At 50.3% G+C, this 12,203-nt stretch overlaps 1 protein-coding gene across 2 annotated transcripts in view; it reads right to left on the reverse strand.

Annotated features, from left to right (window-relative positions):
- The window catches only part of ASB18 (ankyrin repeat and SOCS box containing 18), a 61,116-nt gene extending 50,203 nt beyond the window's left edge, over positions 1-10,913 (reverse strand). For both annotated transcript variants that reach the window (XM_015426387.1, XM_015426388.1), the window contains exon 1: positions 10,673-10,913. In XM_015426387.1, the coding sequence (XP_015281873.1) occupies positions 10,673-10,898 (226 nt within the window). In that variant the 5' untranslated portion in view covers positions 10,899-10,913. The remainder of the gene's footprint in view (positions 1-10,672) is intronic.
- Positions 10,914-12,203: the final 1,290 nt, after the last annotated feature.

Consider the following 12,203-nt stretch of genomic DNA (forward strand, 5'->3'; position numbering starts at 1 on the left):
AGTGCGAAATCGCCCTGGGTGTTTACTTTGCCGAATGTATGTATCTATGTAGAAGGGATCTTTTCTCTAACTTTTCAGGCAATATAAAAATCACAATACAAGATAAAATCATTCACTCTTAGCTTGTCAAACAAGGGAAAAGTTTCTTACATTCCTCTGTGTGCTGTCAGAGGGTAAACAGCAGATAAGCCTCCGATTAGCGCTGGGGGGGGGGGCTTAGAGTACTTTTAACCACATCAGGTTGCGTCAGCGAGAAGCCACAATTACAACGGAGCCAAAACCATAGGGCAATAAAATAGTGCAGACAGCAGAAATTATAACAGTGCGGTAGGAGAGCAAAACCTAAAGAGATGTGGACATCTTTTTAGGAGATGGAGGGAGAGTGTAGCCGGAAGCAGTGGAAAATACCAATGCAGATTCCACCCCTGTCTCACACGGTGGCCAAACAGTTCCTCTGGATGGCCAACAACAGGGCATAGAGGCTGAGGCCTTCCCCTGATGGTGCCTCCTGGCTCTGGGATTCAGAAGATTAGTGCCTCTGAAATGTGGAGGTTCCCCTCGGTCACCGTGGCTAGTAGCCATTGATAGACTTATCCTCCATGAATCTATCTAATCCCCCTTTAAAGCTGGTTATTCCGGTGGCCATCGCCATCACTTCTGCTGCCTTTTAAACAGCTCTCATGTGACCTGGTTTCAATGTACCATATTGCTGACTCAGATTTGATCATGAGTACTGCTTTTAAAAAACAATCTGGGCCAACGCAGGATTGCAGATCTCCAAAAGACGAGTCCTACAGAGCAAGAAAGGCAAGCCAAGAATAAAACACCGCAGATAAACCCATGAGCCCCTGCTGATATTCCTGCACGACCTTTAAAGGCAAAAAAATGCCCACTACTTCCGCTTTCGGAAAGTGTGGAGGGCTGCAGTTCACATTCAAAGCAAATCTTGACAGCACTAGGCAGCTGCAAGTAGAAGGAAAATGAGTGTGCCTCATCGTGGGGTTGGGTCTAGTATGAAGTGAGAGGAGACAGCCATGGAATTAAAAGACGCCTGCTCCTTGGGAGGAAAGCGATGGCGAACCTAAACAGCATGATAAAAAGTAGAGACTTCACCCTGCCAACAAAAGTCCGCATGGTCAAAGCAATGGTATTCCCAGTAGTCATGTATGGCTGCGAGAGTTGGACTATAAGGAAGGCCGAGCGCCGAAGAATAGATTCTTTTGAACTATGGTGCTGGAGAAGACTCTTGAGAGTCCCTTGGACTGCAAGAAGATCAAATCAGTCAATCCTAAAAGAAATCAGCCCTGACTGTTCCCTGGAAGGCCAGATAATGAAACTGAAGCTGAAATACTTTGGCAACCAAATGAGAAGGGAGCACTCACTGGAGAAGACCCTGATGCTGGGAAAGATTGAAGGTCAAAGAAGACGGGGACGGCAAAGGATGAGATGGTTGGACAGTGTCATCGAAGCAACGAACATGAAATTGAGCCAACTTCAGAGGACGGCGGAAGACAGGAGGGCCTGTCGGGATCTGGTCCATGGGGTCGCGAAGAGTCGGACTCGACTGTGCGACTGAACAACAACAAATGAAGCATACTTGCCCCATGCAGGGCCGCAGAGTCCTCTTGGCTTCTGAGTGGTGGAAACTCTTGGCCCAGTTCCAGAAAGTGGCAGAATTCCTTGGTGAATTCGTGGGAGCAGAGTAGGGTTGCTAACTTCAGACTGGAAAATTCCTGGAGGTCTGGGGGTGCAGTGGGGCAGTTAGCCCCTCCACGGGTGGGGGATCCCTTGCCCCCAGCCATCACTTTCCCGCCACCGATCCGCTGGCTGGCAGTGGGGGAAATGGTGTAGAAAATTGAGGGGGATGACAGCAGTATCCCCCCCGTGCAGCTGGATGTGACATCAGTACGTAGCTGGTGATGCTGCAGATGCTCTGGTATTTGAGCAAAACTCTATGGTCCCATGCCATGGTAAAACAGAGCCAACGTGGTGTAGTGGTTAAGAGTGGCAGACTCTAATCTGGAGAACCGGGTTTGATTCCCCACTCCTCCACTTGTAGCCAGCTGGGTGACCTTGGGCAAGTCACAGCTTTCTCTCAGTCTAAAAATAAGCATAGCTCGCCACCTAGTGGTGCCAAAAAAGAGCTACAAGGCTGCCAGACAATCCTTAGGGATCTCCTGGCTATTCTACACTGTGGGTGCAGTCAGACGGCGTGCTGAGAGCGGGTTAAACTGCTCCAGTTCTAACCGAATTATATTTGATCTGGATAATTGCGATCACACTTATGTCCCGTATCCCATCTCAGCGCACAGTCACATCGCTCCCCGGAGTCTACACTACTGACACGCGGGAACGTGTGTCGGCGGGTTTTTAAATGTTTTTCCTCGGTTTGCGCATGCGCATAGGTGCCCCTCCGTAGAAGGGGGGAAACTATCACGGCGCATGCGCAGAACCACCAGGGCGAATCAATCCAACTCCTCCAACAAAAGTTTAAATGTTTGACCCAAAAATGGCCTCTGTGAGATCCAGAACTCATCTAAACGCTAAAACAAGTGACCATTTAAATGTTGGTTTTCTAAACGTGGTGGCGGAGCTCTGTGTATGCACACACCAGCAACACATTAAAAAAATAACGGGCGAAAAGCGGAAGCCTTGGGCAATTTTTGAGCGGGGAGGGGGTTTAAACCGGAAGTGGCTCGACATTGCAGGAGCGATCAGACATCAGAAAAGTGCTGCTAGAACCGGAGAATCAGGAAAACACCACTTGGGGACCTGGTAACAAAATACTCCGTTTTAAAGTGGGTTTGAGACGGAAAGCGACGGCTGGGGATGGTGCGCAGATGTTGGGTGTGTGAACATGGATATAAAATCTGTTACTGAAGCGTGCCGAAAGCGAACCAAACGTCTGAATGCACCCACAGTGTCATACGATAATTTCATCCCCCCCCCCATGGTAAAACCATAGAGTTTGCTCAAATACCAAAGCATCCCTGGCATTGTGCTCATATCACTTCCAGCATGTGCTGGAAGTGACATCACTGCATCACCAGTGATGTCATCACATCGCTGGCCTGGGGTTCTCCCACCACTGGCAAGTCCCACCTTACCCCCCCACACTGGTTGCTAAGGGGGACCTGGCAACTCTAGGGTGGAGCCTGGGGCTGGTGGAGTTCGGAGAGGGGAGATGTGACACCACAGAGTCCACCCTCTGAAGCCGCCATTTCCTCCAGGGCAACTGATCTCTACAGTCTAAAGAGCAGCTGTAATTCTGGTAATCTCCAGTGTCCACCTGGAGGCTGGCAAACCTAGAGCAGAGGGGCATACTGCCACCATGGACCCTGCAGGGCATTGGGAGGGGGTTTTTTTTTGGATCACACTCAGCAGAATTAGGCAGTTAGGAAAAACATGGGATCACACACAGGGGGGTAATTTTCCCCCTTAGGGGAGCTGCACATATAAGCATTTGGTGCACATGGAGCCCCTTGAGAGGGCAAATAATGCCCCCCTGCTGCACCATTTTGGATCTAGAAAATGTGCCAGGTGGGAAGGCAGGAGCCCCTCCCCTCATGCCATGGTCTCAAGCCTAATTGGGCTCCTGTGCTGATTTAAAATGGGCGTTCCCTCCTGGCCCATAGCTATGCTATGCTCCGCCCCTTCCTTAAAGGACCAGCTCCCTTCCTTAAAGGGCCCCACGCTTCTTGAAGGCCCTCTGCTTCTGCCCCTTCCTTAAAGGGCCAGCTCCCTTCCTTAAAGGGCCCCACGCTTCTTGAAGGCCCTCTGCTTCTTCTCAAAAGGGCTCTTTTAAATGCTTTTGAGAAGAAGCAGGTGATGGTGCGAGCCCTCTCCCTCCCCTCCTGCAAGATTTAAAGGTCCTTCCAGCTGATCGACAGGCCACATGCTACCTGTTGGTCAGCTGTAGGGCCATTTAAAACGTGCAGGAGGGGATGGAGAGGCGCACACACAACCCCCCTTCATTAGGTGAAATAATGGCAGCCCCACCAGAAAAATGTTTGCCCCACAAGCCACAAAATCTTGGCGATGGGCCTGGTTCCCTCCCACCCGGAATTCACAGCTGCAAGTCCACCCTGGCAGTCTTGTGTACGTTGTAATGTATCGTTTGGTCCTCAGACTAGAATACTTTTGTCTGTGGGAAGATGTGGCTCTTTCTCCAGCTTGGTGAATCTGTTCTTCTGGCCAGTGCCAAGTGGAATGTGGCTGGACAAGAGTGGGGGGCACGTACTGGCTCGTGCCACGTGAGATCCCTCAGAATGAGTGACGGAACTCCCCCTGTCCTCCGCCATGTTAGACTTCGGAACACACCTTTTTTTTTTTTTTTTTAAAGATTCCTGTGAAGGATGATGACTTTGTTACTGCTCGGCCCAAGCACATGAATGTTAATCTGGTCCACCTCAAAGACAAAGGTTGGCCCAACGGGCAGACTTTCTCCCTCTCCCTGCCATTTTGTGAACATCTTAAATACTGCTTGTAATGCTCGTTCTTTGAAGGATGCGCGCTTCCCTCTCTTTGTCACTGAGGTGCGTGTGAAGCGGTTTCCCCTGACACAGGGAGGATACGAAACAGGGGCTGCTGGGCTGGAACTGGTGTAAACAGGGAACTAAAGAGCACATTAAAAAAAACCCCAACAACGGCCAGGATCAGCTTTGGGGAGACGAAAGCCGCGTGTGCTTCAGCCGGTCCGCTCTCTCCCCCCTCCCGCTGCCCCCAATCAATTCGGGGGATGTAATTTGCTTGATAAAATTACGTGTACTAATTATGCAAATAAGCAACTCAATTAGTATGCCTGGTCTGCATAATTTCTCACTGCTATTGAGCATAAAGGCGCTCTGGGAGGGAGGGGGGCAGGCGAAGGTCACCTTTTCTTGCCTGCTTGGCCCGCTCAGAGGTCCAGAGAATCGCTTTCACCCTCTCTTCTCCTGAAGTCCTATCGCACTGGTGGAGAGGGCGGTGGGTTAACTCTCCATGCTCCCTAACCCCTTCCAGCATTGCAGTGTGCTAATTACCTGTAGGGGGGGACAGGTGCAGACTCTGGGTGGGTGAGCCAGTTGAAGGCAGGTGCAACATTTTAAAGGTGAAGCCAGATGTAACTATCTAAACACGCTGGGAATTACTTGAACACCATTTGCTCTCCTGAAAACGTGGTCTGGAAACTGAAAACAGAAACCTCTTCTGCTGCTCTTAAAGTGTGGGCCTGTCTCCCACCCCCTGCACAGAATATAGAGCTTTCCTGTATTCATCTGTGCCTACAGTCGCTTCTGGTGTGGGTTGCCAACCTCCAGGTGGATGCATATCGCGTCTCGTTTTGTATACGAACATTGTCAGAGTGGGTAGCGTTGAAATTCCTACATAATTTTAATCCATTCGGCAAACACTACAGTCCTTTCTCATAGTAACATTCAACAAATCCTGTAGGCATTACACCAGAGGATCTGATGAATGTTAATATGGGAAAGGACTATTGATCTTATGAATATTACTATGAGAAAGGACTATAGTGTTTGCCAAATGGATTAAAATTACGTAGGAATTTCAACGCTACCCACTCTGATAATGTTCGTATACGAAACAAGACGCGATATGCACGGTCCGCTGTGGTGTTGACGCTCTTGAATTGCTCCAAGTGAATTGGATATTGGAAAAGAACTTATAAGTCTATGGAGAATTTTTGGGCACAATATATCACGGTTGTTTTGCTCCCTTTCAACTTTCGTCCCGTGATCTCTCTCTAGGGCTGCCAAGTGAGGGCGGGTGGCGGGTAACCCCCGCTTTGGAAGCTCGATTTCCGCCGCCGCAGAATCGGGCCCCGGGGGAAACCCCGACCCCTGAAGCGCAGCGTGGCTGCGTCACTGGAGGTGACGCAACCACATAGAGCTCGTTGGGGGCGTGGCCCCGATCGGCAGAGGGAAAACTCTATGGTTTTCCCTCGGCCAATCGGGGCCATGCCCCCAATGTGCTCTACGTCGTGCGTCACTTCCTGTGATGTGCAGGTGCGTGCGCACACATCCCGCAGCAACTCCCGGAGCCAAGAGGCGGTCCCCCACCGGTGAGTACAAAGGACTTGGCAACCCTATCTCTCTCCCTTGGTTTGCAATCTCCAGGTGGAGCCTGGAATTGCAGCTCATCTCCAGACTACAGAGATCAGTCCCCGTGGAGAAAACGGCTGCTTCGAAGGGTGGCATTATACCATATTGAGGTCTCACCCATCCACAAACCCCAATATTCCCAGGCTCCACCCCCCAAAACGCAAAGAATCTCCCAACCTGGAGTTGGCAACCCTACTTCTGACCCCCAAAAACATAATTTCCAGGGTAGGGGAACCTCAGCTGCACAGCGGTTGGGGGGGGCCCTGGAGTGAGGAAGTACAGGGTTAGAATCATTCCTTCAGTCTCTTCCACAAGCCCAGCTCTGCTGAGAATGGGGTGATTTTGTTCTTTCTCTCTCCAGCCCCCCTGGCCCACCTGGCTTTTTTCTCTCAGTGGTTCCCGAAGAGGCTGTATGAAAGCTGAGGAATGTGGGGGTGTGCCTTCTGTGCATAGATGGTTGGATACAGGCGGTTATACCTATCTTCAGGGGTCATTTCATAGAAAGAGAGGTGCAGGAGCTCATTAGCATAACTCATTAGCATACCTTATTTGCATATGCCACACCCCCTGACATCACCAGAAGTGTGTCAGAGGGCAACACCCACTGCTCAGGCTCCACTGGACTGTTTTGGATTGCTAGCTATTGTGTGGGGGATCAGATCTGTCCTCGCAGAGGAGGGAGAGCTTGTACCTGAATAAAACTTGGTCTTCAAGGTGCCACTGGACTGTTTTGGACCGGGGGGCTGGGGGGGGGCTCTGCAACTTACCTGGCTGCTTTTTGCTCTGACTGAGGGCTGCTGGGAGCAGAGGGTGTGGCTTGTTGCATGTGCCCACCCCCTGGGCTCTTTACTGCCGGAGCGCCACTCCTGTGCGCCCCTGCAGGAAATGACCCCTGCCTATCTTCATCTTAAAATGGAATTCACATTTGCCACTTAAAGATATATTTTTTTTAGCCCCTCTCTTGTTATGGTGTGTGTGTGTGTGTGTGTGTGTGTGTGAAAACAAATCTGGACTTATGCAGGAAGATGGATTTACAGTTGTAAGTCAGCCCCCGTGCACTGTCTAATGCACATGTGATTTGGGTCTAATTGTGGTGGAAGTGGTTGGAAAATACAGTTGCTGGAGTATCGGCCTTTAGTTTTCAGAGCAATTGAAGTGGGTTCAAAAGGCTTTACCAGTTCCAAACACTTTATGATAGCCCTATCCTCACGTACCTGCTAACCAGCAGGAGGGTTGGAGAGAAGATATTGTGTGTGTGTGATGTTGGCTGTACCCTGTGTCACTTCTGGGGAAAACAATAGGGTAGCTCTAGGAATACTATAGAGATTTAAGGTCGCTCTAGGAAAACCACAGAGCTTCTGGAGATTCTTAGAGCTACCTTATGGCACTCCCAGGTTTCCCCCTGTTTTTAAAAATCTGCACAGCCAACCAAATCTTCAGCGGTCCCACCCACATTCTAAAGACACTTGCCAGGAGCCAGGAAACATGTCGGCCGGTGCCACGGTGCCCATGAGCGCGATGCTGGGGACTCCTGTCCTAGCCAAGCATTTATGGTGAGCTCCAGTCTCCTTCTTTGGAGCACTGGAATATCCCCTTCAGCTGGTCCTTGGCGTGCTTCGGCCCCAAGCCTGAGGTGCTGCAGTGAGGGCCTGGCGGTGCTCTAGGCAGGAGTGACTCTTGATTTCAGCCGCACAAGGAGACAAAAAGTAACACAGGAAGTCTCAAGGTGTCCAGGCCTTGGCTGACCAACATGAAAGGCAAGCCCCTATGAATCCCACAACCCCAGGGCGATCGTTCCGGTGCCCCGGGCTGACTGCTGCTACACCAGATGGACAAACAGGATCGGCGCTAGAGTTGCCAGAGATCTCCCAGAATCACAACTTGTCTCCAGACAACAGAGATCAGTTCCCCCGGAGAAAAATGGCTGTTTTGGAGGATGGACTCTGTGGCATTACATCCAGGGGTCGTTTAGTAGAAAAAGAGCTAGGGGAACTAATTAGCATAACTCATTAGCATATGCCACACCCCCTGACATCACCGTAAGTGTGTCATAAGGCCACACCCCCTGCCATCACCGGAAGTGTGTCATAAGGCCACACCCACCACTCAGTTAGTCTTAGTCTTAAAGGTTAGTCTTAAAGGTGCTATTTGTTAGTCTTAAAGGTGCTATTTGAACTCTTGGACTATTTTGCAGCAACAGACTAACACAGCTACCTCGGGGAAGCTCCTGGATGGGGCTGGGAGTCCTTGCGGAGGCCACGTGGAGTGGCCTCGGCCAGGCAGAGGGGGAGGACGCCAGCTTACCCTCCTGCTTCTTCCTCCTTCTGCAACAGAATGATGCTGGAAGCAGGGGGCGGCCGGAAGAAGGGGGCAGGGCTTCGTCGTGTGCCCCGCCCCTCACCCGGGGGAACTGCGATCCCCCGCGATCTCCCCCGAATCGACCTCTGATTACATCCCGCCGAGGCACCTCCCCTCTCCAAACCCCACCCTCTCCAGACTCCACCCCCAAACTTCCAGGAATTTCCCAGCCTGTAGTTGCAACCCTCATCGACGTGGATGGCAAAGCACTCCAGCAGTTAAATCTGAACGGCAACGGCAGCGCCCCCACCCCAGCATGAGAGTTTGTGACTTCATCAAAAAATAACTTTCCCCCCACCCAGTTCCCTTACTAACTACTGTTGTTGCTTCTTGAAGCGGAATTCGGAAGCATCCAAAGAATCTATACAGTAAAGTCAAAGACCCCCTTCCTCTTCGTGATTACTCTATTACACAGGGCTGAATTTTTTAACTCATCACTTCAGAAGAAGAGAAGAAATTGGATTTATACCCCACCCTTCACTACCCGAAGGAGTCTCAGAGCGGCTTACAATCTCCTTTCCCTTCCCCTCCCCACCACAGACACCCTGTGAGGTAGGTGGGGCTGAGAGAGCTCTTTTGAGGACTGCCCTTGAGGGAACAGCTCTGAGAGAACTTGTGACTGACCCAAGGTCACACCAGCAGCTGCCTGTGGAGGAATGGGGAATCAAACCCGATTCTCCCAGATTAGAGTCTGGGCTCCTAACCGCTGCACCAAACTGGCTCTCAGGTGACCACCCCCCCCAAGACATCCTCATCCCTGCATCATGGAGAAAGGAAAGCAGGTCTGACGCTGGAGACAAGTGTTACCCTGGGCTGAGGGGTGGTGACTGGCTGTGACCATCTCCCAGGCCAGAGTGGCCATTACAGATATTGAAAAATTCCCAGGTGAATTTGGGGCCTGCATCCTGCACTTGGGCCACGCCAGTCCAGGGTAGAAGAGTCGAGCTGGCCTGGGGAAGGTGGCTCCCGCCCTAGAGAAGGTGGCGCCTGGCTAGCATTGGACCATTTCTGCAGTAGTGACATTCCCCATATATTGACGTTTTAAAAACTGTGCGTTATGTGACATTTTCTGCAGTAGATTTTTCCTCACCAGGCGCAAACGTGAAGTTTTCTCCTCCTTACCCCGCATTTTTGGAATCATGAGTTTTAGCGAGTTCCGAAAATGTGGGATAAGAAGGAGAAAACTTTTGGTCAGTGCCTGGTGAGGAAAAATCTACTGTGGAAAATTTCACAGAACACGTGGTTTTAAAAATGTCAATGCGGGGAATTCCACTACTGCGGGAAAGGTCTGTGTCTCCCACAGCCAAGGCTAAGCAGCGCCTGGCTGACACAGGTCTGCTCCCAGCACAGGTGAGCCAGGTGCAGGGCTCCACAGAGCTGTGGGACAGGCTGCCTTCTTCTCCCTCCCTCCCTCCTTTGTGTGTGTGTGTGTGTGTGTGTGGGAACTGGATGGATTGTTTTCCAGGGCTGTTGTTTTCTTCCCATTCCATCTCTGCTCCACCCCCTGCCTTTAGACATATAGTGAAGGTAAAGGTTTCCCTTGCCCGAAAGCCAGTCGAATCCAACTCTAGGGGGTGGTGCTCATCTCCGTTTCCAAGCCAAGGAGCCAGTGCTGTCCGAAGACATTTGCATGGTCGTGTGACATGACTAAACGCCGAGGGGCACGGGACACTTTTACCTTCCCACCGGAGTGGTACCTGTTTATCTACTTGCAATTTCTTGCGTTCGAACTGCTAGGTTGGCAGGAGCTGGGGCCAGAGACGGGAGCTCACTCCGTCACATGACACTCGGGTCTCGAACTGCCGAGCTACCGACCTTCCGGTCTGCAGCTCAGGGTCTTACCCTCTGAGCCACTGCAGCTTATATACCCCCATACTAATATCCTACTTCCCCCAAATCCAAATATTCTTTCTTAGAATGAAGTAGGCAAATGGAGAAAAATTATGTTCCGGAAGCCCTTTTACGCTGTTCATTTCCATGACTTTCTTTCGGCTCAAGGGTTTTACTTACTTGCGTTGGCACCTTTTGTCAAAGGACGAGTGGGAGTGAGCCTACGCAGGTCTACTCAGAGGTAAACCACATTGTGTTGAATGGGGCTTACTCCCCGGGAAGTGCTCGTAAGATTGCAGCCCATTTCACTCAGCAAGCCCATAAAAGCGACAGCACAACTCTCAAGATGAACCGGTTCGTAACTGCTTAAATAACCCAGTTACCTACTAACACCAGAGGGTGCAGCTGAGCTGTGGGGGACTTCATCCAGTCGTCGTTGGATAGTTCTATGGTGGCATCCACATGCTTGACTTCAGTGCAGAGAATCTCTGCCACGGTCTCTTTATCCCCAACGTCCAGGGCTTTCTTTAATCTTGTAACCAAATCAGAGTGGAGTGGATGATCGGGGACATGGTCCAAGTCGGGTTTTCCGTAATGTTTGGGAACCATTTCCCTCCCTCAGGGCAGAATTCAGCTAGCCGCAAATCCGATGGCCGGTGCAGCTTGCTAAAAATAGAACGAGCTTGTCTCCTCTTTCACCAGTGGGATTAGCAGAGGGGAGTGTGTGCATGTGACAGAGAGATGGATGATGAAATCATTGAAAAGAACCGAGAATGTACACCTTTTCCTGTGGAATTTGTAACAGAGAAACATGACGGAACATTCCCTCCCTAAGGACATGCGGGGAAAGTGCTGCTATGTTCACATTAAGTTGTGGGTACGTATTATCTTTCCCTGGACCACTTCCTAACATTGAACAAAGTTTGGCAGGTCAGGTCCAGGGTTGCCAGTTCTGGGTTGGGAAATTCCTGGAGATTTTAGGGGCGGAGCCTGTGGAGGGGAGGGTCTGGGGGGGAAAGGGACCTCACCAGGGTTATAATGCCATAGTGTCTGGCCCCCAAAGCAGCCTTTTTCTTCAGGGGAACTGATCTCTGTCATTTGGAGATCAGTTGTAATAGCGGGAGATCCCCAGGCCCCACCTGGAGGCTGGCAACCCTAGGTCAATAGGAAACTTTTTTTTTTTTGCACGCTTCCACTGACATAAGGGGTGGCAGGTTCTTTTTCGACATGCTACACAGTTTTTCTTTTAGATAACCTTTTGAGATCATATTCTCTCATTCCTTTACCTTTTAACTGTTGTCTTCTACACCCAGCTCCCCACTTCTATCCCAAATGTTACTAGAGACAGGGCAATCCTATTTTACATGAGCTTATATGTGGAAATGGATACATGTTTCTTACAGCTGCGATGTGTATGGTCAGTGCCAAATCTGAGACATTAAAATCTAAGACCTTTTTAGGCAGGAGAAATTCGAAGTGCAGAGTATGAAACCTAATTGCTAGACGAAAGTACTTAGTAAGAAAATCAAAACATGGGCACCCACCTCGAATTGTTTTGATTTCAAAATTCAGGACTGTGAAACTATTTTTTTGTACACCAGCGTGGTGTGGTGGTGAGAATTTTGGACTAGGATCCGGGTGATCCGGGTTTGAATCCCCATTCTGCCACAGATGGTCAATTGGTGAACTTGGGCCTATCACACAATCCCAGCCAAACCTACCTCACGGGTTTGTTTTAAGGATAAGATGTAGGAGAGGAGAATGATGTGTAAGCCACATCACTGGATCTCCACTGGGGGGAAAGGTGGGGTGTCTAAATGAAGTAAATAAATAAATAATGTGGCAGAATTTCAAGCTGAAAAATCAAATAACTGCTCTGGAAGACACGATACATTCTCAGGCACTGGAATCAAG

The sequence above is a fragment of the Gekko japonicus genome, unplaced genomic scaffold (assembly GCF_001447785.1).
Source record: "Gekko japonicus isolate JY-2015 unplaced genomic scaffold, Gekko_japonicus_V1.1 scaffold769, whole genome shotgun sequence".
Taxonomy (NCBI): domain Eukaryota; kingdom Metazoa; phylum Chordata; class Lepidosauria; order Squamata; family Gekkonidae; genus Gekko; species Gekko japonicus.